This window comes from Loxodonta africana, chromosome 4 (genome assembly GCF_030014295.1).
Source record: "Loxodonta africana isolate mLoxAfr1 chromosome 4, mLoxAfr1.hap2, whole genome shotgun sequence".
In the NCBI taxonomy this organism is placed as follows: domain Eukaryota; kingdom Metazoa; phylum Chordata; class Mammalia; order Proboscidea; family Elephantidae; genus Loxodonta; species Loxodonta africana.
In genome coordinates this window covers 103,733,162-103,758,622 of record NC_087345.1, presented here as the reverse complement: position 1 = coordinate 103,758,622, position 25,461 = coordinate 103,733,162, and the positions used below count along the sequence as shown (strand labels likewise).

Below are 25,461 nucleotides of genomic sequence, written 5' to 3'. Positions count from 1 at the left end.
TAATTTGGCAGTTGTACAATGATGTAGCCATCTTCCATTTGTGATCTGATGTGGTCATCCTTCATTTTCTCATAACACCAATTTTTGCATAATGACCTGGTCTTTTGAACCTAACCATGGTGATAAGTGAGGAGTTGGAGTGCTGATATTTTGCTATGATTAATTTTAACCATCACATTGTTCTTATGACAGGTAAATAAATTTTATATGTAAACCTATACTGCTCTAATACAGAATTGTTAGGAATCAAAATTTAAAAAAAAAAAATTTTAAGCATTCTATTGAACATTAAATAATAATAACCAACATTGTTCTCCCATTTCCTAAATACATGGGAACATAATGCATTTACATGGACATTCAACCGCATATATGTAAAATCAATATTATGTAGGTAAATTTGGTTTTTCATCCTTTAGATAATCAGCCTTTAGCAGTTAATTGCACTGTAATAAGTGATAAATGGGCCAAGCAAATTTCAAAACTTCCCTCTAAGTAAAAAAAGGCCGAAGAAAATGAAAAATAAATGAACCATCAGGCAGAAAATGCAGGTTTCTGCTTTAATTCTCAACTGGAAGAGCTCTCTGGCCTCTCTATCCCTAAAATGATTTATGCAGTTAAATCATTTCCTCCTTTCTATGGTATATCTAAGGAGCCCTGGTGACTCAACAGTTAAGCACTCAGCTGCTAACCAAAAATCAGTTTGAACCCACCAGCCATTCCACAGGAGAAAAAAATGTGGTAATCTGCTTTCGTAAAGATTACAGCCTTGGAAACCCTATGAGGCAGTTTTACTCTGCTCTATGGGTTACAGCCTTGGAAACCCTATAAGGCAGTTCTACTCTGTCCTGTAGGGTTGCTATGAGTTGGAATCTGCTTGACAGACAGTGGGTTTACTTTCTTAATGTAAATAACAAAAGGCAAGTTTCAAAACAGTTCCCTGCCCAGTGTCCGCCACTCACCCACTTGTACCCCACAGACAACATAAGGAAATCTCCACTGAGCAAAATTCTTCTCAGGAATTCCAATTATTCATAGAATAATGGATTATTAATTGTAGAGAAACTGCTAATATACCATCTTGTCCAAATCCTTCAATTTAAATAGCTGGCTATCTTTTTTCACATTACTTTTATTTTTTAAAGAGGCATATTTGACAGAAAACATTGTGGTGATTAAAATTTAGAATTCTTAGTTAAAAATTCCATGAAGCCAGAGTTTTCTGAGCACCCAATATTGTTAAGGGGAAGAAATTATTATTTTTTGACTGACCTTACTTACTAAGGAATGTTTTAACTTTAGGTGACAGATATCAAAAAGCTAACCACCAGGGCTTTTGTCACTACATGGGAAACGCTGTTCAAATTAGAAAAAAATTACCTTTCTGAATACACATTTTACTTCCATACGAATAAAATTTTTGTCATATTAGTCTTATATCTTTTACAACAATGATTTATTGCCATCTGCCCTAAACTTGTTGCAACAAATGTGTAAATCTATAATGTCTAGCAGCTAATGGTGTTCTCTCATGTTGTGCAGTGTACAACCTGTACAACTATACATAGCAGCTCTGGTGACCATTACCTGTCTGCAGAAAATCTTTTCTAGAATATACTGTGTTATAAGTCAGTAACTACATGCATATATACCATATTAGTTAGACTACAGGTTAAGCCTCTGTGACAAAAGATCTCAAAATTAAGTGGCTCACCCAAGATAGAAGTTACTTCTCTCCCAGGTAACCATCTAAATTAGGGGTTGGCAAACTAAGGCCTACAGGCCAAATTCGACTTCCAGACTATTTTTATATTGTCCTCAAGCTATGAATAGTTTTCACATATATAAAGTTTGTAAAAAAAAAATAAAAATAGTAATAATGTGTGATACCAACTATCTGTGGCCTGCTAAGCCTGAAATACTGTTTGGCTCTTTACAGAAAAAGTTGGATGTCCCCTGGTATAGAGGCTAGTGAGTTGTCCCAGACAGGAAGGTAATTCTTTTCCAGAAAGACTCACAGGGACTCAGGTTCCTCCTATCATGTTGTCGTACCATTACCCAGCATATTGTCTTCATCCATGTGGTCAAGGCTGGCTCATCATCACCTTTTCCACATCCTCATCAGTGCAAAGTAGAAAAAAAGGAGTGAAGGCCAAGTACGTTCTGGATGGGATCTTTAACAGTTAACAATATCTTGCAAAATATAAAAACCTTTGAGAGAGTGGCCTCTTTCACATACTCATTTGAATTACTTGAATTAATGTTTGAAATGATAAAACAGATACTGGGCTTTGTGTTATGCACAAGTAAACCCAGTGCTCAGGACAACATAACAGACCCCTGACCGGACTTGCAGTCAGGACCGGATGCTTCTAACAGGTGCTCCAGCTCAGGGACTTTGCCTATAGGAGCACTTACCAAGCTGTTTCTGTTTCTCCACTCAAAGGGCAAACATCATCTCAGTTTTGTTATTTATTTATTTATTTATTATCTCCAGTACCTGGCCTAGTATGTGCTCAATAAACATTGAATAAATTAACTGTTGAATGAACAAATTGTTGAGCAATAGTCCTGTGAAAAGAGACACACCAAGAGTGTTGAAGTTCAAAATAGTCCTGGCAGTATAACTCGGGTCTTGGCAGGGTACCTTCCTCCAGGGAGGAAGGCAAAATTGCAAAATAGTAGAGATTTGTCTTTACAGGAAAATCCCCTGTTGTTGTTTAATTATTACTTTACTGTGAAATATAGTATGCATAAAACAGGATAAGAAAACATACATACAGTTTAACATACAGATATAACACGAACACTTAGGATTCAGGTCAAGAAATATAACATTGCTGGGACCCTGTAGCAGTTGTTGTTGGATGCCACTGAGTTGGTTCTGACTCATATCGATCCCATGGAACAGAGTGGATGGTGACTAGTACTAGTTTTCTAGGCTGTGAATCTTTACAGAAGCAGATCGCCAGGTCTTTCTTCCATGGAGTTGCTGGGTAGGTTTGAACTGCCAACCTTTTGATTAGTAGCCTAGCACTTAACTGTTGCACCACCAGGGCTTCTAGAAGCCCCCCAACTCCCCATCTCACTTCTGTCAGCCACCATCTCTTCTCTCTCCTCCTGTAACCTAGGTCACCACTATCCTAATATTATGGAATTTCCTTTTGTTTTACCATCTATGTTCAAATCCCTAAATTATATAGTTCAGTTTAAGCCCTTTAAATAGTGAGTTTCCTTGGTTTGTCAAGATTAGTCTACAGCTAAAACTTTTCAAGAATATGTCATGTCTACTGCATAAAATAAGGAATATATATAAATTGCCAAGTAAGGAAAACACCTTTCCTTATATCATCACACAGAGATAAAACAAAGTTTTCTAAACACTGGCCATTGTTTTTTTTTTACCCTTAGGAAAGGAACAACAGAATAAAAGCAATTCATGGCAACATGTTTATTTAAGCTCTAGCTAAGCTTTCATTTACAAGCAAATACTTTCAGAAACAAAAAAAAATACATAAGACAATATTTTCAATGTTAACCCATCTACAAAAAATTAAACTTGCGGAATTTACAAATTAATATTCTGAGCAGACAGATAAATTATACATCCTTTTTCAAAATCCAATCTATAGCATTGAAAAATTCATACAGACATGATGCAAGGTATTCTCTCTTTACAATCTACCTATTTACATAGCTTTTCCCACTTCAGATGATAAAGTTCTCATCATAGCTACCAAGGTTTGCAAACATAGTATATTTAAAATATATTTAGCAGCTTATAAAAAAATTAGATAAAAGGGGAAGAAAATGTTACTATTAAATAAAAATGAAATTAAAAGGTGATAATAGAAACAACTCCATAGGAAAATAGATCAAAATATATTTCTGGTAGGACATCAAAACTGTTTCCCATCACAGAATGTATGCACAGCACTAATGAAACAACAGTTTAACAGCAGTTTAGTCCTGAGCACAGAATACAGCACAAAACTTTGGTCAATAAAGTAATCGCCAACATTAATACAAACTGCTTAACATTCTTTGTTAGTTGATTAGGGTCAATTCCACTTTAAGAAAAAATGATCAGTAACATTCTCACATCTTATTGTCTCCATTACATTAAAGAAGCTTTGAAATCTGGGAACGTTCTGTAGACTGATTTAAATGACAGACAAGTGGACCACAATTTGACTAACATTCCCAATGTCAGTTACCATCAAATCGATTCTGACTCACAGGACCCTAAAGGACACAATAGGATCTGTCCACAGGGTTTCCAGGAGTGGCTGGTGGATTTGAACTACAAACCTTTAGGTTAGCAGCTGTAGCTCTTAACCACTGCACAATTTGACTAAAATTCCCAGTATATATATAAATACGCAAATCATCTGAACAGGCTACATGAATGAGTTAACAGTGGGTTGCACTGTATTCCAGATGTATTTTGTCACAAAAGCAGACATCTTACAATTTAAATAATTTAAAGGTGTTTTTTTTATAGCTAGGCACAAAAATCCAGCCACAATAAAAGTATGAGTCAAGCAGTATATCAATTATAGGATATATATTTATTGGTAGATATTAAAATTAAGCACACAGAATAGATACAATTTTATTAGAATACCATTTATATTCAGCAGTTGGATTCAGATATATTTTCCAGTTAATCCCATTCATAAGGTTTTGCCATATAAATACAGGACAATATTTTCCATAAAGAACATACAGAATATTATCACAGTTTTCAGTTTATAACTATTTTCATCCTTGTTTAATTACTAGCAACGTCTTCCAAATCTCCCGTGTCAGAGATCTGGCCATCCTGCAAATTGCGAGCCTTCCAAATTCTCACGGTTCGATCACTACAAAACAAATAAATTAAAAACGAACATGTGAAACAGGTAGAATGATAAGGAAACAGCTGTTAGAATTACTTATAATGAAAAGATTTTCTGAAGAGATCTTTAATAAATGTAATTTAAAAAATATACATTGCCCCATAATTATATCAAGTCTGTACCTATAATAATGGTAACTAATAACAGCTCATATTAACAAGGGCTTACCATGTGTCTGACATTGTTAATATATGCCTTTTACATAACACATATAATTCTCTTCAGCTATCATAAGAGATAGGTACTAAATCGAGGTTCACAGAGGTTAAATAACTTGCACAAGTTAACACAGTTAATGACAGAGCTGAGATTTGAATGTAAGAAGTCTGGCTGCAAAGCCCCATCTCTTAACTGTTACACTGGATCAGCATTCATTATCTCAGAAAATAACATGTGATATCTTTTTTTTCTTTATGAAATATGGTTAGAGGTCTCAGGTGCAACAGGGAGAATAAGGTTACAGCGAGGCCTCTAGGCTGGGAGGTGGCCGGGGCAGTGTTTCCAGGGAGTTGGTGAAACTGGCAACAATCAGGAAGAATTCTTTGGGTGAAATTAGCATATGCTCACAGAGAAAGCAAGAGGCTATTAAGAAGTGAAACTAACATGTATCTAGCATGGAACATATAAGATTAAAAGTGTTTCTAAGAAAACTTGTTTCTCTTCATGCAGTATTAGGATACTGAGGACCAGTCATTAGACGATTCCATTTCTTACCATGTCTCTCATGGTTAAAGAAATGTCTCTTTTCTCCAGTTCCTGATAAATGCAAAGCCAAAAAGTTTCCACAGAATTTTATAGCTAAAAGGTTGTGTAGAACAATCCAAGAATAAAAAGAGTATAATGACATGCCCAGTGTAACACAATGAAGGGCACAGCTGAGCTTAGAACTTAAGCTTTCTCATTTTTAAACAATAATCTTCTCTCAGTCTCACACAACACACATATACATTGACAACAGCAAGGGGATATGTTCATTCATACACCACCCATTCATTTATTTATTCAACCATATACTCAACAAACGTTTACTGAGACCCTGCTATGTTCCAGGCATTATTCTACGTACTTGGGATATATCAACAATCAAAAAAAACAAAAACAACTCTGCCTTTGTAGACCATTCATTCTAGCAGGGCGAGACAGATATAAACCATAAACGAAAAACAAACCAAACCTGCTGCCGTCAAGTTGACTCCAACTCCTAGCGACCTTAAAGGACAGAATAGAACTGCCCCATATGGTTTCCAAGGAGTGTCTGGTAGATTCGAACTGCTGACCTTTTGGTTAGCAGCTATAGCTCTTAAACACTATGCCACGAGGGTTTCCAATAAACCAGAGTAAATAATTAAATTATATAGTATATTAGAAAGTAATAGGTGCTATAGAAAAAGTACAGAATGGCAAGGTGGACCAGAAGTACTACATGGTGGAAAAAGATTACAATTTTAATAAGATGTCATGGTTACTCTTACTGAGAAAGAAAGGCTGGGAAGAAGGTCAGGATCTCTGAGAGAAAAGCATTTTGGGCAATAGGAGTCCCGGGGCAGAGCCTGGTATGTTCAAAAACCAGTATCTTAGTTATCTAGTGATGCTATAACAGAAATACCACAAGTGGATGGCTTTAACAAACAGAAATTTATTTTCTCACAGTTTAGGAGCCTAGAAGTCTGAATTCAGAGTGCAGACTCTAGGGGAAGGCTTCCTGTCTCTGTCAGCTCTGGAGGAAGGTCCTTGGCTCTTCAGCTTGTTTCCCAGTTCCTTGGAGATCTCTATGTGGCTTGGCATCTATCTCTCCTCTGCTCGCTTGCTTGTTTAATCTTTTTTATATCTCAAAAGAGATTGACTCAAGACACAACCTACACTAATCCTGTCTCATTAACATGACAAAGAAACCCACTCCTAAATGGATTATAACCACAAGCACACAGGTTAGGATTTACAACACATATTCAATTCAATCCACAGTATTCCACGCTTTGCCCCCCCGCCAATTCATGTCATTCTCACATGCAAAACACATTCACCCCATCACATCATGCCAAAAGTCTTAAATCAACTCCAAGTCCAAAATTTCATCTTCTGAATCATCTAAATCAAATATGGGTGAGATTTTTGGTGTATTCCATCCCAGGCAAAATTCCTCTTCACCTGTAAACCTATGAAACCTAGACTACCAGTTATCTGTTTCCAAAATACAATGATGGAACAGGCACGAGGTAGAAATTTCTATTACAAAAGGGAGAAATTGGAGAGAAAGAAGAGATAATGGGCACCAAACAAATCCAAGACACAGCAGAACAAATTACATTAGCTCTCAAGGCTTGAAAATAATCCTCTGTTCTCTGAGACCACCTAGACAATAGCCCTGCCCTCTGAACTCTGGGTGCTGGCCATGTTCTCTGGATTCTGGGTGGAGATCCCTCAGCCTTGGGCTTCAGTTCTGCCTTCCAGGCCCTCTGGGATGGCAACGCTGTTCCTTCGGCTTTGGGCGGCCCCATTCTCCTAGTCCATCTTAGTGGAGACCCCATTCCCTGGGTCCTGGCAGGCCCCAATCTTCTGCCTCTTGGGAATGGTGGCCCCACCCCCTCAGCTTTGGGCAGTGGCTCCACTCCCCAACAAACTCCAGAATTAAGTTGGCAAAGATCTGACTCTTTGAACTTAGGAGGCTGTGGCTTTTGAGATCTAGGAGACTGTAGCCCCACCTTTTGAAAACGAGAAGGCCCTGCTTCCTTCCCATGCTCCTTCCAATAGTTCTGCTGATCTCCGAGCTGCTCCAGGTATGGTTTTTTTCTTTCGTTGGAGGACAACAGGTGTAGCTCTTTTGGCCTGCTTCCCACCTGTAGAATTCTAAGAGGCAAGCAATGCTCTTTCCTTTAGTTCTTTCTCTGTCCCCTGTAGTCTAAGCTGATAGATTTTCTGAGTGGTAGTTGGTTAGAGCCATCAGTCACAGGCTTAATCTCTTTAACAAAAGATTGTGTAGCCACGTCCTTAGTGAACATTCTAGGACATGTGCCCTTAGTTTGTACAACAGAATTTTCTAAATCTTTAAGTTCTGTTTTCATTTTACACAGGTCATTTTTAAGTCTATCTCTTTCCTCTTGCATTTTACTATAAGCTGCAAGGAGAAACCAGGTGGTCCCTTTAAAACCTTACCTAGAAATCTCATTTAGCCAGATATCCAAGTTCATCACTTACAAGTGCTACCTTCCACCAAATATTTGAACATAATTCAGACAAGTTCTTTGCCACTGCACAAAAAGCATCACCCTTCCTCCATTGTCCAATCCATGTTCATCATTTTCTTTTAAAGCCTCACCAGAAGCACATTTAATACCCACATTTCTAGCAATATTCTCTTGCTGGCACCATATGTATCCTCTAAGATAATACTTTCTCTATAGCTCTCCTCACTTCCTTCTAAGCCCTCACCAGAATTGCCTTTGGTGTCCATAATTCTACCAACAGTTTCTTCAAGGCAATCTAGGTTTTTACTATTTAGGCACGTTAAAATTCTTCCAGCTTCTACTCATTACCCTATTCCAAAATAGCTTCCACATTTTAAGTGTCTGTTAGAGTACCACCACACTCTTTCGGTACCTAATTCTGTCTGAGTTATCTAGTGCTGCTGTAACAAATACCACATGTGGACTGCTTTAACAAACAGAAATTTATTTTCTCACAGTTTAGGAGGCCTAATTCAGGGCACTGGCTCTAGGGGAAGGCTTCTCTCTCTAGTGGCTCTGGAGGAAAGTCCTTGTCTCTTCAGCATCTGCTTCCTGGTTCCTTGGAGATCTCCATGTGTCTGTCCCCATACTTGTTTAATCTCTTTCATATCTCAAAAGAGATTGGCTCAAGACACACTCTACACTAATCCTGTCTTATTAACGTAACAAAGACTACTGATTCACAAATGGAATTATAACCACAGGCATAGAGGTTAGGATCTACAACACATATTTTTGGGGACACAATATTCAATCCATAACAACCAACAAAGAGACTAGTGGAGTTGGAACAGGAGGAACAAGCTGAAGAGTAGTAGAAGGTAAAGTGAGGGAAGGATCAGAGGATCAGATCAAGTATGGTCTCTAGGTGAAAGGGAGGACCACTGCAGGGTTTTGAGCAGAGAAGGAATATGATCTGACTTGTGTTTTAGAAGGATTACTCTAGTTTCTGTGTTGATAATAGACTATATACGGCAAGTGACCTTTTTTAGGAGGCTATTGGCACATGTGGGTTCTCCATGAATTGGAACTGACTTGACAGCAACTCTTTTTTATTATAGTAAGCCAGGTGAGAGGTGATGCTGACTAGGGCCAGTGAGGGAGAAGGTATAGTGTGAAGTGGCCAGATTCTAGATGTAATTTAAAAGCAGACAGACAGGATTTGTTGATGGATGGATATGGAATGTGACTGAAAAGGAGAAGTGAAGGGCTCTGGCCTGAGCAAGAGAAAAGACAGAGAAGCCATCAAATCAAGATGGAGAAGGCTGTGGGTTGAGCATATTTTTTTGTGGGGAAGATCAAGAGTTCAGTTTTGGGCACATTTAGTTTGAGACGTTGGAAAATCCACTACTAGTTATGAAGAGTAACTCCACTAGGTAAGCCCTCCTGCGTAAACAGAGATTAAACTTGGCAAAATACAGGAAAAAACTGAACAACTGTTTTCAGACACACGGCAACAGGCAGTGCTGGACTGTGATCGCTGAGAAAAGGGAAACTAAGAAGGTGAGAATAAATATGGAACCAAGGCAAATACTGGAGAAGTAACATGTGTGGTGGTTAAGTGCACAAGCTCTTAAATTGGACTACCAAACTACCTGATTCCAAATACTGGTTCTACCACTTATTGCCTGTGGAACCCTGAGCAAGTTACTTATCCTCTCTATGCCTCTGTTTTGCCACCTATAAAACAGGGATTTAAATAATACTTACCTTCTTGAGTTATGAAAACGAACAAGTAAATACTTGCAAAGGGCTCAGAACAGTGTGTAAACTGAGAAAAGGTCTAGTTTTTCAAAAATGAGACCACATCAGGAAAAACAGAGTTAAATACAATAATATGTCACCCACCAAGCCTCAGTGATATAGAATACTTTTACCAGCCTATTTATATTGACTGGCCAACAACTTCAAGTGGTATCAAGTGATTTCCAGTAAATTATTAAAGACACAATAAGTTTATAAGGAGGTAGACAAGAGTGGTGACGCTGAAGAAAGCAATGCATCTTGGAAATAGCATCAGTGATGCACTGAAGGTAAACATCAGAAAAATACAAAATAAACTGGCTTTGATGCACTTTAAAAATAAAGTAAGTCTAAATGAAAGAGGAATTCAGTGGGAACAGCACAAATAATGAGATGCCACAGAAATAATACAGATGCTTTAAAATAAAATCAAGGCGGTTGTGCATTTGGGGTAGACTGAATTCAAGGAGGTGTTCAAGCTAAATTAAGTGACATAACTGATTCACAAATGGCATACGGCAAATTTCAAGACAGATATTCATGAGAAATTACCTTTTATTTGAATGAGACCAACACCTCGTGTTATATATTAAAAAAAAAAAACTGGACAGTGGGTAGGAGAACTGGACAGTGGGTAGGAGAGAGATGCTGATGAAGAGTGAGCTAATTATATCAGGTGGACACTTGAGACTGTGTTGGCATCTCCTGCCTGGAGGGGGGATGGGAGGATGGAGTGAGTTGGAAGCTGGCAAAATTGTCACGAAAGGAGAGACTGGAAGGGCTGACTCATTAGGGGGAGAGCAAGTGGGAGTACCGAGTAAGGTGTATATAAACTTATATGTGACAGCCTGACGATATGTAAACGTTCACTTGAAGCTCAATAAAAGTTAATAAAAAAAAAAACCCGTTGCGTATTATATATAGTACATATGTTTTTCTTTCCAGAGTACTTACATACATATTAAGTCATTTTTCCAGTCACAGTGTCTCATCTCTCTACCTCCTTCAGCATTTTCTTAAATGTCACCTTCTCAGTGAGGTCTCCCCTGACTAACCTATTTTGTAACCTCCTCCCATGATACTCCCATCCCTATTCCCCGCTTTTTTTCCCCATAGCACCTATCACCACCTAAAATATTTTACTTATTTATGTTCTTTTTTCTCATTAGAATATAAACTGCAGTCTGGATCCTTTTTTTTTTTTTTTTAATTGCTGTATTCCCGAGTCAGGAACAGTGCCTGAAATATAGGATATTCATTCTGAAAGAATGAATAAATGAACAAATGACTCTATCAACTCAGCTATACATAAGTGGGAGGAAATAGATACTATTACTTTATATATACTTAAAAAAAAAAAAAGGGAGGGAAAAAGAGGCACTAAGAGCTCTTTTAAATGATTTGCTCTAAATCATTAATTCCTTATGAATGTAACGTGAAGCATAGCCAAAAAAAAAACTTGAAGAAATTCATCATCCACGAATGATTTTTAAAAAATCAAAATCACCAGTGGAAGAACTGGCAGCAAGAAGACTTCCTATCATAAACAGAGTGCTAGTACAAGAGTAACACTATTATGTAACCTGGGGATCCTAAATTCAGTGCTCATACTATACAACAGAAAATATAAATTGTATCTTAAAACAGATGTCAGAGTGACTGTAATAAAAGAAGGATTTCATCTGTCCTACATTTCTAGATATTTACAACTTACGATATTTGTTAAATCAGAACACAAGTATTCAGTAGAAAGAAAAGCCACGCAGGAAGAACTTACTCAGCTGCAGTAAAAATGTGGGTGGAATTAACACATATCGCATTGATAGGACTGTCATGGCCCTTCATCTCTCCGACTGGCACACAAGTATCCACGTTCCAGAGTTTCAAAATGCCCCCTCTGCAACCACTGAGCAAAACTGGGTGGCCTGGCACCACTCCCAGGGCACAGATCCAATCCTTATGTGCATTTGGAACTTGCTGGGAGAGAAAAGAGAAACCAGCAACTTAGAGGGAGTCTTCCAATCTGGTACTTTCACACCATAAAAGTTTGATTTTTACTCACGAAACTCAACATTTGGAACACTGAATGGCCTGGAAACTGTAAAAGTTCATTTTCTAAACAATCACTCACAGTTTAATTAAGTAAATCTATAATTTGCCCCACTAATTATTATCATTATAAGTATTAAAGGCCTATAATATTAATAATCTATAAAAAAAAAAATCTGTAGAACCTAAAATACCTGGAAAGCATACAGAATTCTTCAAACATCACCTCCCCTTCATGGGCAGTAATAAAACAAGTTTGAGAACTGCCATCTGGTATGTAGACTATAGGGACTGTTACTTAAAATCACCGCCTTAAACCTTTGATAGACAACATTTTGCAAAAGACCAGATGTAACCTATATATTTCATAACGTGATAAAAAATTATATGATACAGCTATATGACTATTATTTTATGCATAAATGTATGTACATGTGTAATTAAAAAAAATCACAACCATGAACATATGTCTGTAAAAGAAAAGCTTCTGAATAAAGTATACTCATCTGTTGCCAAGTTTTTTCTATTATTATTGATGCTACATGTTCATTGTGTTTTCATCAGCTGGTTGCAAGTAGAAAAATGGTAACAACTGCCCTAGATACGCACCCATACATATCTAAAGTAAAGCTTGAAATTAAGAACAATTGTGTTTGTTAACTCATTTCTTTACCTGGGAATTAGGAAAAGACCAATATTTGATTTTATTGATGCAACACTTCAATCCAACTATCATTTTGTAGGAAATGAGAGAGCCACCACTTTTGGATGCATGAAAATGCTCCTGTAGATGAAGAATCATTTATAGTACTCTGACTATAGTTCAACTTGGTCCCCTTGGAATGTGTACATAAAACAAAAATGAAGCAAAATGAGAAACTGCAATTGTTCTACCTCAAGGGTGATTTTTACTTAGTGGACACATAAATGGGGCAATCCTAGATCTCTCTAATCTTATCAGTATCTGTTCTCCTCTATCTAACAGATATTAAATGTTGAAATTATATTCATGTCAAAAAAAAAAAAAGAGAACTATGGTACTGTCATCATTTTCCATATGTAAAAGTTCATTCACTCTTTAAAAGGAAGCCCTGACTAATATAATTTCTAAACAAGGAAAATTTAGATAAGGCCTCTTCGAGTTCTTATATAGTCTATTCAGCGGTGGTATGGATTGAATTGCACACTCCAAAAAAATATGTTGAAATCCTAATGCCTGGTACCTATGAACATGACCTTGTTTGGAAATAGGTATTAATTAAGTCAGTATGAGGTCATACTGGAGCAGGGTGGGTCCTAATCTAATCTCAGTGGTATCCTTATAAAAGAAGAGAAGAGACACAAACACACAGAGGAAGGATGGCCATGTAAAGATGCATCTTCAAGCTAAGGAACACGTGGTACTACCAGAAGCTAGAAGAGGCAAGAAAAGATCTTCCCCTAGAGATTTCAGAGGAGCATGGCTCAGCTGACACGTTGACTTGGACTTCAAGAGCCATGAGACAATAAATTTCTGTTCTTATAAGCCACCAGTTTGTGGTACTTTCTTATGTCAGCCGTAGGGAACCGATATAAGCAGTTTTGAAGTGTCCCCTTCACACCATGAAAACTTTGCATTACCTGAAGAAGGTCTTTTTGAACTAAGTCCCATTTCTTGATTCCATTATCTCTGGACCCACTAAAGAGATTATCCCCTTGAAGAGTTAGTGCTTCAATGCCATCATAATGAGGTGGTTCAAAATTGTGGGTAGGACTCACAGCTCCAAGAGCCCCTTCAGTTATATCAAACATCTAAAAAAGCAGAAAGAAAGCAGTCATCCCCATTTAATTTACAAATAAGCACCTATATTCATACATTCATAGAAATACATGCATGAACATGTATATTAATAAGAGAGAGGATATGTTTTGTTATAATATCTTAATAAATTAATTAACCTACTATGAATAATGCCGAGGATTAATCCAAGCCCTATTTTCACACTACTTTTGTTTATATGTCACATGCTCATATGGCTGTAGGCTTTTAAGAAAGGGAGCCAATCTTTTCATATATGAGTACATAAATAATATGTTCAATAATAAAAATAATGCATATCAATCCAATTGAAATTCAAGTAAATCATATGGTGGTTATTTAATCACTATTAGCTAGCTCTGTTCATCCCTTAAGCTATTGTTCAAAACCTTTGCCACTTTCCTCAGCTGCTCTCATTTCTCTTAGCTGATGACCTTGTGCTTTTTTGAAAAGACTAAGGTAATCCAAAATAAACTTTTTAGATCCTCCTCTTCATTCTAAATTTTTCTTGCCATCTTCAAACATCTTCACACCCTTCCCCACTTCCTTCTCAGAGGCTGAAGTGTATTTCCTTCTTCCAAGGTTCCCACCTATGAACTAACTCCTCCTACCCCCTTCATCACTTACCACCACTTCATCTCTTACCACTTCACTCTTCCCTCTTTCCTTTTCCACTGAGCTCATCTCCTAAGCATATAAATATGCTCAAATCTCCTGAATACAAAATTCTCTTCCTTTAATCATCTATTTTCAAGTTACTAACCCATCTCTCATACCTAATCAGAGCTTCTAGAAACAGCACTTATACCCTTCAACTTCTACCCCTGCATTTGAAAAAAAAGTTCAGTCTTAGTGGCTACCTCCAAATAGGCCCATTCAGTCCTTCCAAGTCCTCATTCTATTTTACCTACCTATAGCATTTGACACAATTCATTATTCTCTTCCTCCAGATACATTCCTTTGCATCTTCCTACCTTTCTTTCTTACTGTATCCTCTTTTTATTCCTATTGGTTCTTACAGGTGTTCCCCAAGGCTGAGTCCACAACTTCTCTCTCCTTTGGAAGTGTCATCTACTCCTTAATATTTGCTTCTATTTTAATGGCTCCCAAACCTACATCTCCAGTCATAACTTGAGTTCTCAACCTGCATTTCTAATGGCTTGCTGGCCTACATGTGGATGTCCTGTTAGTACCTCATATTTAACATTTCCAGAATCACAATATCCATCTTTCCTCATGCTATCTGCTAATTTTATAAAATTCTGAAACCATAATATCTCACTATAATAGATGATGGCCATGACATTCAAGCATTAATTGGATGAGTGAGCTGAAAAAGCTTTAAAATCCCTTCTAACCTATCTTCTATGAAAAATGAAAGTACATGTTTGAATAGTAAGACAATAATCATCGGGAACTCTGAATGAGGAAACGATAAGAAAGGAAAATTGAGGGTCAGAAAATAGGGGAAAAAAGAAAATTGATTAAAGAAAGGGGTCTTAGATGAGTTTGAAAACTTCAAACATATCATTTAATAGGAGATAAACCAAAAAACCAAACCAAGCTCATTGCCATCAAGTCGATTCCGAATCATAGTGACCCTATAGGACAGAATAGAACTGCTCTATTTTCAGGAAGTGGCTGGTAGATTCGAATTGCTGACCTTTTGGTTAGCAGCTGAGGTCTTAACCACTATACCACCAGGGCTTCACATTTAAGAGATAAAAAAAAAAGATAGGAGAATATAATTCAACAACTCTGTTATACACACTTTGATGTAATGATCCTTGGAACCAGTGATGATTAGATCTTGTCCGCTGGAAATCTGATCCACAATGAGGCACATGACAGGGCCTAGGTGTCCTGTTAACTTTCCTGTAGATTGAAACCTTTAAAAAGAGAAAAAAATTGTTTGAAAATATCCCTTAGTATGCTAGGGCTGTCTCAAAACAATAAATAAATAATCTATATACTTTGATGAATTTGTTGCCTAATCCTCTTTTAGATTTTAGCTCCACCTGCACGAACCTGTATTCCAATTAGACTCAAAAATGGCCAGAGTGACACATTCTATGATGGAACTGGGAGGATTCTTAAATAAGTTATTCCAAAGATGACTAATGTCATTTAGGTAGTAAACAAAAAGCTGCAAAAGTCTGAAAAACTGCTATGTGCTAACTTTAACTCCAACCTAAATTCAGGTAAATCTTAATCTATTAAGTGTCTAAACACATCACAGATATATGAATGATGTTATTAGGTCCACTTTGGTATCTCTGATGTAACTAGAAAATCAATAACAAAATGGAGAAAGTAGGTTTATACATTTTACACACACACACACACACACACACACAAACGAAAAACCAAACCTGTTGTTGTTGAGTGGGTTCCAACTCACAGAGACCCTATAAGACAGAGTAGAAGTGCCCCAGAGAGTTTCCCAGGAGCACCTGGTGGATTCAAACTGCTGACCTTTTGGTTAGGAGATGTAGCTTTTAACCACTATGCCACCAGAAACCATGCCTGAGAGGAACTGGGAGGAATGAGGGGATCAGCAACAAGGAAGAGCAAATGTTTACCCACACACTTACATATACACATAGCCTCACATTTACCTATATGCATATATACACATGTACAGCCACATATACACACATTTATGTACACATATGCATATGTATGTGTATATCAGGGGTACACGGACAAATCAGAGGTAAACAGACAAGTGGTCTATTTCATCAATTATTATGAAGATATAAAAAAGACTAGGAGAAATATCTGGCTTACAGAAAAATGTGTGAAGTCAATTATCAGAGAGCGACAAGGAACCTTTGTTTCACAGTCCTACCTCAAATCAAGCTGCTAGAATATAGAGATGTATTTGGCTTCCAGAATATTATAGTTTCTCCAAAACTATTCTCTTACTCTGTTAAGATGCATCTATATTTAATCAGGTTGCTAAAATCAATCAGGTTTCAAACAGTCTATTTTCTCAGCCAAATAAAAAACATAAAGTTCTGTAAAAGTTGATATCACCAATCATTTCTGCCTTATGCCATGAATTTGATTATCTTCCTCCATGGTGCTCTTAAATTGATTCAAACATAATATTTTTAAGAATAAACCAAGTTCTCACTTCCTTTCAAATTTCTTACACAAACCCTATTTTCAATTTTCCCTATTGTTTTCTAACACAATACTCAGGACTGTGATTCTCATATCTCTTTCTTTCATCTATTAATTATGTTTATTATGTTTTCTCAGTCACGCTTTAAAACATTAAAAATCATAACACTAATTTTCCTTAATGTTTCTCAAGTAAATATCCATTTGATTTACCAATGAAAAATCCCATCTTGGTAGGAGGTACCCTGATTACTTGAATTGCAGATCTTATTAAAACAAAAGAAAAACATTGCCATTGAGTCGATTCCAACTCATAGTGACCTTATAGGACAGAGAAGAACAGCCCCATAGGGTTTCCAAGCAGCGGCTGGTGGATTCAAACTCCCAACCTTTTGGTTAGCAGGCATAACTCTTAACTACTGTGCCAGCAGAACTCTAGACCTTATGCAGTATTGTGTAATTGTTGAATGCCCTTTATGCTCCACAAGAAGGTGAGCTCTAATAAAGTAGATACCACATTGGTCTTGTTCATTCTTTATTCCCAGTACCTACCACTGTGCTGGTGCAATGCCTGCTATAATTGGTGCTCAATAAATATTTGCTAATTAATAAATGAATGAATCTTTTGCTGTCAAGAATTTAACAACTGGAAAAGAGGCTAAGATAGGCATTCAGCTAAAGGATAAAAGCTCACACTTCATGGCAAATAAAAATCAAATGAAAACTGTAAGGCCTTACATTTCAATTTATCACCTCTTTTCTTTTTAACCACTTTATCTTATTAGTACCTTATGTTTTACATATATTTTATTTTATACTCATACAATCTCTGTGAGGATTTATACCCAAACTTATTAAATTAAGCTTTAAAAAAACTGAAAAATTTGAGATATAAGATGTCTGAATATTACTGCAAAAAAAAATTCTTTTATAGGTACTAATGAAACTAGGACAAAAATTCTGGTCTCTTCTATTGAACAACAGAACGTGCAAAAAAATTTTCAGTCAGGCCATGGATTTCAATCCTATTTCTTCTCTATGTACTATACGATCTACTTTAGCAATGGTGATTAAAAGGAGTGAAAATTGTGAGTTTGTTAATGAAGCTGAGGACAGAAGGGACATTTAGGGGTGTTGGGCTAAATAGAAAAGGCTATGATTTTACAGTAATTTCTGGGATTATGAAAATTAGATCTCACATGTGTCAATATGTTATTAATGTCTGAAAGATGTATTTACCATGTGTAAGAAGCACATTTTCTTCAAAATCCTACCTTTTAAGATCCCACATTCTGACAGCATTTCCAGAAGCTGCATACAGGAAAGTACCAGTTGGGTTTAGTGCAATTTGATTGATTTGGTTCTCTCCAGACGGAATAGCTACTGTCCGGCTGGTACTTGCAGAACAAGCATCTCCAAGAGTAACTTGACCTGAAGACCTTAACGAGAACAAAGCAAACCCGAGTTTGGTCTAGAATTCCTCTGAAACAGGCTGAGGCAACCAAAGAACTGTGTACTTTCTCCAGCACACACATAGTAGCTAGCATAGCACTTCATACAAAGTTGTGACACTTATGTTTGTTGAATAAGTGAATAAATGAATCAACTAAACAAGACGAAATACTTTAAGACTTTTAATTTGTAGGACTATTATAATGCCAGAAATTCCAGACAAAACCAGGCCCTGAGTTAGGGAAACTGAAAGATCATTCATAAAGAATTAGATGTCAAAGCTAAAAACCTAACTGATGATACAACACTGCAAAGGTAATTTACTTTTCTGCAGCTTCCAGAAGCCCCCTGTGGGCCAGACTTCCAAATTTTCTTTTATGTATAAGAATTGCCCTTTTGGATTAAAGGCACTTGGGATCTTTCAAATTATTTGCAGTTGTTTACTTTAACCCAATATATATGGAATACTACTATGTGCTAAAAGATAAAGGGCATTCAACTAAATAAATGTAGTTTATTTCTATTTCCTCAGATAAATTCTGGATGATAAATAATCATTTTAAATTTCGAAACGCTTTTTCAGTTAACTTTTAAAATATCAAGTTATAATAATCTTTTCAAATTTGACCTTCGTGATTCAAACGGATTAAATTACTAACTTAAGATATGTTGTTCTTTTTCTACAAAATCCCCCTCAAGTGATTTGTGTTTAGTACAGTAAATAATTAACAGTTCTAAAATCATAAACTAGCATTAAAAGTTAATAATCTTTACAAATTAGTAAAAATTAACCTCTCCCATACTTTCATCTCTCATTTAAACCAAAAGAGTTCACCTCAATTTTGATTATGTAAAACAGTTCATCAAACTCAGGACAAAAAGAATCATTACTAGCTCTACATTTTTTAAAGATATAAATGATAACAGACATGGAGAAAACAAACCCATTCTCCAAGTGTCTACATAACCTGTAGATATGAAATTTGTGCTAAAATCAGAGTCTCAGTCATAAAAGAAAAGAAAAAAACTCTTAGCTATTCAATACTTGTTAATTAAAAGTAACTGCCTGCAGTGGTGATTTTCACCATTTCAAATGCGTGGTATTCATTTGAAGGAAATAATGTAAATCATTTAACTATAAACTGGTAATAAACACTATGAAACTATAATACCTTGGTGTTTGGGTGGGAGAAAATATGAAATATGTTCTTAGCCACAGATAGGTGTCTTTTTTAATATGATTTATCCTTTCTTGTTTAATACCTAGCTCTTGTCTTTTATTCTCTCAATAGTTTTTTCACCCTTATCTGTACTTTCATTTTAACAATTTCATGTAAAGAATTTAATACTCTTTTGGAAGTAGATGAGTATAAATAAATAAAAAATGAACCCACAGTCCTATCTTCCCTTAAATAGTAAAAAGGAACTCTTCATCTCTTATGCTTTCTTTAAGTTACTTACGTCAGTGTTCGAATGCACTTTGCTGAATCTCTGATATCCCACACCTTAACATATGATGTTGAAACAGTGAAGACCAAACTTGTGTAGTTACAGTATTTTACAGATACGACATTGTTGGGATGACCCCCCAGTGACATTATCTCCTGCCCAGTCACCAGATTCCATACTTTACAAGTACGATCTAAAACAAATAAAAGAGGAAATACCATTAATACAAACTAAATTAGCTTCTCCTAATAATAAGAAACCCTGGTGGCATAGTCCTTAAGTGCTACAGCTGCTAACCAAAAGATCAGCAGTTCGAATCCACCAGGTGCTCCTTGGAAGCTCTGTGGGGCAGTTCTACTCTGTCCTATAGGGTTGCTATGAGTCAGAATCAATTTTTCTCCTACAAGTAGAAAATGCAACAAGACAAACAGTAATTATTCAGCTAACCTGCAACAGGCATCCTAACTCCATTTCTTGTCCTCTGCAGCAGGTTCAAGGACAAGGTAGGTAAAGGATTGGAGGAAAGCCAGGGATGTCTGTTGTATGCACTATGTAGCATTTCAAATAATTACATGAAATTTTGAAAGTCATATCAAAAGAGTCCTACTTTAAAGTGCCCCTGATATTAAGATGGCTGTCTGAAATCGGCACCTTCAAAACAATCTGCTTTGACTACACGACCACTTCCTAACAACAGTCGCCACACTCGTAAACACATACTCCTTTATTTTCCAAAGGTCACTGATAGATGGATTTCTTTTTAACCTAAAAACATAATCATAGAACTATTCTATTTTCCTTTTCTGACACATTGAATATTTAATTATCCTGAAAATACATTTAATTTAAATCATTAGAAAATTATATTTTCACAGAGCTGACTTTCTTTTTTTAAACTAGGGTTTTGACTGCCATTATTCCATAGCTAGCTTCTTACACTTCTCTTGTGATGATGAGCAATACATAATTGCTGACTGAACTAAATCTTGTAGTATTCCTAAAGGCTAAAGAACTGTTAGCTTCGCAAATTCCTGCACACGTTACCTTATTATCTTTCCAGCCACACTGTCCGCCACTTCTTTTACATAGACTCTACTTTTCAACCCAACTGGACTTAGTTTCCAAACATACCCCACATTTATCTCCATATTTTTGCTTATGTTGTTCTGTAATCTTATTTGCCCATCCTTACCAATCAATATCCAAGCCATTCTAAAAGGTTCATCCTAAATGTAGTTGCTTGCAACTGAACCAAAGGGGTTAACAGATTTGGAGATGAGAAGACTTAGGTTTCCAATCCTGACTCTTCTACTTACTAGTTGAGTTTAAAAAATCAGGAAAATTACTTATTTTCTTGAATCCTCCACTTCCTCATCTGTAAAATGAGGATCCAACATGTATTTCATTGGGGTTGTTGTGAGAATTAAGGAAGATATAATTTGTATAGTATCTAGCATAGTCCCTGGCACATAGAAGAAATGATGGTTTGTACCCATCTGATTCTCTTCACCACAGTGTACATTTTAAGGGCATTTAAAAATTTTTTATATAAGCTTAAATCTAAATTTAAGGCCTTGTATACAGTAGGTGCTCAGATACTGAAGGGAGAATGTATTCTCTCAACATTCTATTCACATAACATGAACAGTTTTTACTTTCTTCCCAACTATGCAATGATTTTACAAAACACAAGGGGTTGAATAAGATTATTTCTTAGATTCTTGCTAGGTCTTAAAAAGTTTTCCATTTTTTTTAATCCTGTTAAAAACTTAATCATTAAAAAAAAAAAAAAAAAATCAAGTGTTCACATTCTATGACTACTACCACCTTTTGATCCAGTGAAGAGGAGATCATCAGTAGAATCTATACAGAGCACAGCTTTTGTATGCCCTTCAGCTATGTGAATACACTGAAGTGGAGAAGCTCTGATTCCTTTTGAAGCAGGAAATGGGTTGATTATGCCCCTGTGGTGGGGGAAGAAAACAAAATTCACTTCAGTCACAAATTTATAGCTAAAATACAAAAATAACTTTATATTTCTTCCCTGATTTAAGAAGTGTTAACATATACTCAGTAATAAAATCCAGACTGCCCCATTGTCTCTTTTTTTATGCAAGAAGAGACAAGGTATGAAATAGTAGTGCCAGGATGCTTCAACTAATTAGGTACCTGCTAGAAGCTATACTCCACAAACACCAAAGCATATGATACATTCTGAATTTCTTGTTAAAAAATTTTAACTCTTTAAAGCTTAATGATCCAGTAAAGAGGAGAAGAAATAGCTGCAAAGATCCATCAACAATCTGAACATGAAATGTATGAAGTATGAATCTGGGAAAATTGGAAGTTGTCAAAAAAAAAAAAATGAAATGCATGAACATCAATATCCTAGGCATTAGTGAGCTGAAATGGACGGGTATAGGTCATTTTGAATCAATCATAGGGTCTACTATGCCAGGAAGGACAAATTGAAAAGGAATGGAGTCACATTCATCGTCAAAAAGAACATTTCAAGATCCATCCAGAAATACAATGCTGTCAGTGATAGGATATTACCCATACACCTACAAGGAAGACCAGTTAACACTACTATTATTCAAATTTATGCACCAACTGCTAAAGCCAAAATGAAGAAATGGGAGATTTTTTACCAACTTCTCCAGTCTGAAATTGAACAAACATGCAATCAAGATGCATCGATAATTACTGGCAACTGGAAGGCAAAAATTAGAAACAAAGTAAAAGGATTGGTAGTTGGAAAATATGGCCTTGGTGATAGAAATGACTCCAGAGATCTCATGACAGAATTTTGCAAGACCAAGGACATCTTCACTGCAAATACCTTTTTCAACAACATAAACGGCGACTACACATGTGGACCTCATTAGATGGAATATGCAGGAAACAAGTTGACTACATCTATGGTAAGAGACCATGGAAAAGCTCGATATCATCAGTCAGAACAAGACCAGGGGCCAACTGTGGAAGAGACCATTAATTCCTCATATGCAAGTTAGAGTTAAAGTTGGAGAAAATTAGAACAAGTTCATGAGAGCCAAAGTATAATCTCAAGTATATCCCACCCAAATTTAGAGACCATTTCAAGAATAGATTTGATGCATTGAATATTAATGACTAACGACCAGACAAGTTGTGGAATGACATCAAAGATATCATAGATGAAGAAAGCAAGAGGTCATTAAAGACAGGAAAGAAAGAAAAGACCAAAATGGATTTCGGAATAGGCTCTGCAATTTGCTCTTGAACACTTAATAGCTAAAGCAAAAGGAAGAAATGATGAAGTCAAAGAACTGAATAGAAGATTACAAAGGGTAGCTCGAGAAGACAAAGTAAAGTATTATAATGACATGTGCAAAGACCTGGAGATAGAAAATCAAAATGAAAGAATATGTTTGGCATTCTCAAGCTGGAAGAATTGAAGAAAAGATTCAAGCCTCGAGCTGCAATGCTCAAGGATTCTATTGGGAAAACACTAAATGACACAGGAAGCATCAAAAGAAGATGGAAGGAATACACAGAGTCATTGTACCAAAAATAATTTGTCAACATTCAACCATTTCAGGAGGTAACATATGATCAAGAACCAATGGTACTGAAAGAAGAGGTTCAAGCTGCACTGAAGGCACTGGTGAAAAACAAGGCTCCAGGGCTTGAGAGAATACCAAGTGAGACGTTTCAACAAACGGATGCAGTGCTGGAAGCATTCACTCGTGTATGCCAAGAATTTTGAAAAACAACTACCTGGGCAACTGACTAGAAGAGATCCATATTTGCACCCATTCCAAAGAAAGATGATCCAATCAAATGCAAAAATTATCGAACAATATAATATCACGCACAAGTAAAATGTTGCTGAAGATAATTCAAAAGCGGTTGCAGCAATACGTTGACAGGGAATTGGCAGAAATTCAAGCTGGATTTAGAAGAGGACATGGAACAAGAGGTATCATTGCTGATATCAGATGGATTCCAGCTGAAAGCAGAGAATAACAGAAAGATGTTTACCTGTGTTTTATTGACTATGTGGATCATAACAAATTATGGATAATATTGCAAAGAATGGAAATTCCAGAACACTTAATTGTGCTCATGAGGAGCCTGTACTTAGACCAAGAGGCAGTCATTCTAACAGAACAAAGGGATACTGCGTGGTTTAAAGTCAGGAAAGGTGTGGGCCTGGGTTGTATCCTTTCACCATACACATTCAATCTGTATGCTAAGCAAATAATCCAAGAAGCTGGACTATATGAAAAAGAATGGGGTATCAGGATTAAAGAAAGTCATTAACAACCTGCATTATGCAGATGACACAACCTTGCTTGCTGAAAGTGAAGAGGTATGGATTACACCTCAACATAAAGAGAACACAAATCCTCACAACTGGAGCAATAAGCATCATCATGATAAACGGAGAAAAGACTGAAGTTATCAAGGATTTCATTTTACTTGGATCCACAATCAATGCTCATGGAAGCATGAGTCAAGAAATCAAATGATGCATTGTCCGGCAAATCTGTTGCAAAAGACCTCTTTCTAAAGTGTTAAAAAGCAACGATGTCACTTTAAGGACGAAGATGTCACTTTAAGGACTAAGATGCGCCTGACCCAAGCCATGGTGTTTTCAATCACCTCATATGCATGGGAAAGCTGGACAATGAATAAGGAAGATCGAAGAAGAATCGATGACCTCTGAATTATGCTTTTGGTAAAAATTTATTGAATATATCATGGATTGCCAGAAATAGGAACCAATCTGTCTTGGAGGAAGTACACCCAGAATGCTCATTAGAAGCAAGGATGGTAAGACTTCATCTCACATACTTTGGACATGTTATCAGGAGGAAGCTGTCTCTGGAGAAGGACATCACGCTTGGTAGAGGGTCAGCAGAAAACAGGAAGACCCTCAATGAGATGGAATGACACAGTGGCTGCAACAAATGGGCTCAAGTATAACAACAACTGTGAGGATGGTGCGGGACTGGACAGCGTTTCACTGTGTTGTACATAGGGTCGCTATGAGCCAGAACTGACTGAATGGCTCCTGCTAACAACAACAACAAAGCTTAATGAAGCACTACTGGGAGCTGTTTGAGTATACTGAATTCTGATAAGGAAGAAGTAGAAATGATGGATAACTGGAAGATGTGACTCTATGTCAAAAAATGACATGCTGGATAAAGTGCAATTTAAATAATAAGAAAGCAATTTCAAACAAAAAATGAAAAATAACAATGACTGTATAGGCAGAGATACTAAAGAAAGAATGGATTGAAAAGATTAAATCCTCAAAGAATAAAATTCTATCAACCTCAAACAAGATAAAAAAACAAAAACGAAACAGTGAGGCTCTTAGGGAGCTTTCTCATAAGTTTAGTTTTTCTGGGGTTTCTCCTTTATGCCACTGGGCTATGCACTATGAAAATATAGCGATTACCAAAACATTGTCCCTATCCTGAAGGAGTAAGTTGGGCCTGAATTGAAACAGCCATGTCAGGAAGGCTAATAAATTAAAACATGGTAGGTGTATCAAACATATGTACCTCTGTTCAGAGTACAAGAAAAATTACGCTGAAATATTTCCATTATATAAGACAAATGGCATAATGTTAGGGAAAACACAAACAAAAGTGTTTTCTTCCATTTTCTTAATGAAAGAGAACAATCTTCAAGATGCAAGGGTAGAAATTGATTAAGA

General features: G+C 36.5%; 1 protein-coding gene across 1 annotated transcript in view; it reads right to left on the bottom strand.

Annotated features, from left to right (window-relative positions):
- Positions 1 to 3,442: 3,442 nt before the first annotated feature.
- KIF21A (kinesin family member 21A) overlaps positions 3,443 to 25,461 on the bottom strand; it is a 97,561-nt gene continuing 75,542 nt past the window's right edge. Inside the window, exons 28-34 of the mRNA XM_064285168.1 lie at positions 21,573 to 21,709; positions 19,758 to 19,938; positions 18,119 to 18,283; positions 15,487 to 15,604; positions 13,538 to 13,708; positions 11,646 to 11,845; positions 3,443 to 4,865 (exon numbers count right to left, since the gene is read on the bottom strand). Of these exons, the coding sequence (XP_064141238.1) occupies positions 4,775 to 4,865; positions 11,646 to 11,845; positions 13,538 to 13,708; positions 15,487 to 15,604; positions 18,119 to 18,283; positions 19,758 to 19,938; positions 21,573 to 21,709 (1,063 nt within the window). The 3' untranslated portion in view covers positions 3,443 to 4,774. The remainder of the gene's footprint in view (positions 4,866 to 11,645; positions 11,846 to 13,537; positions 13,709 to 15,486; positions 15,605 to 18,118; positions 18,284 to 19,757; positions 19,939 to 21,572; positions 21,710 to 25,461) is intronic.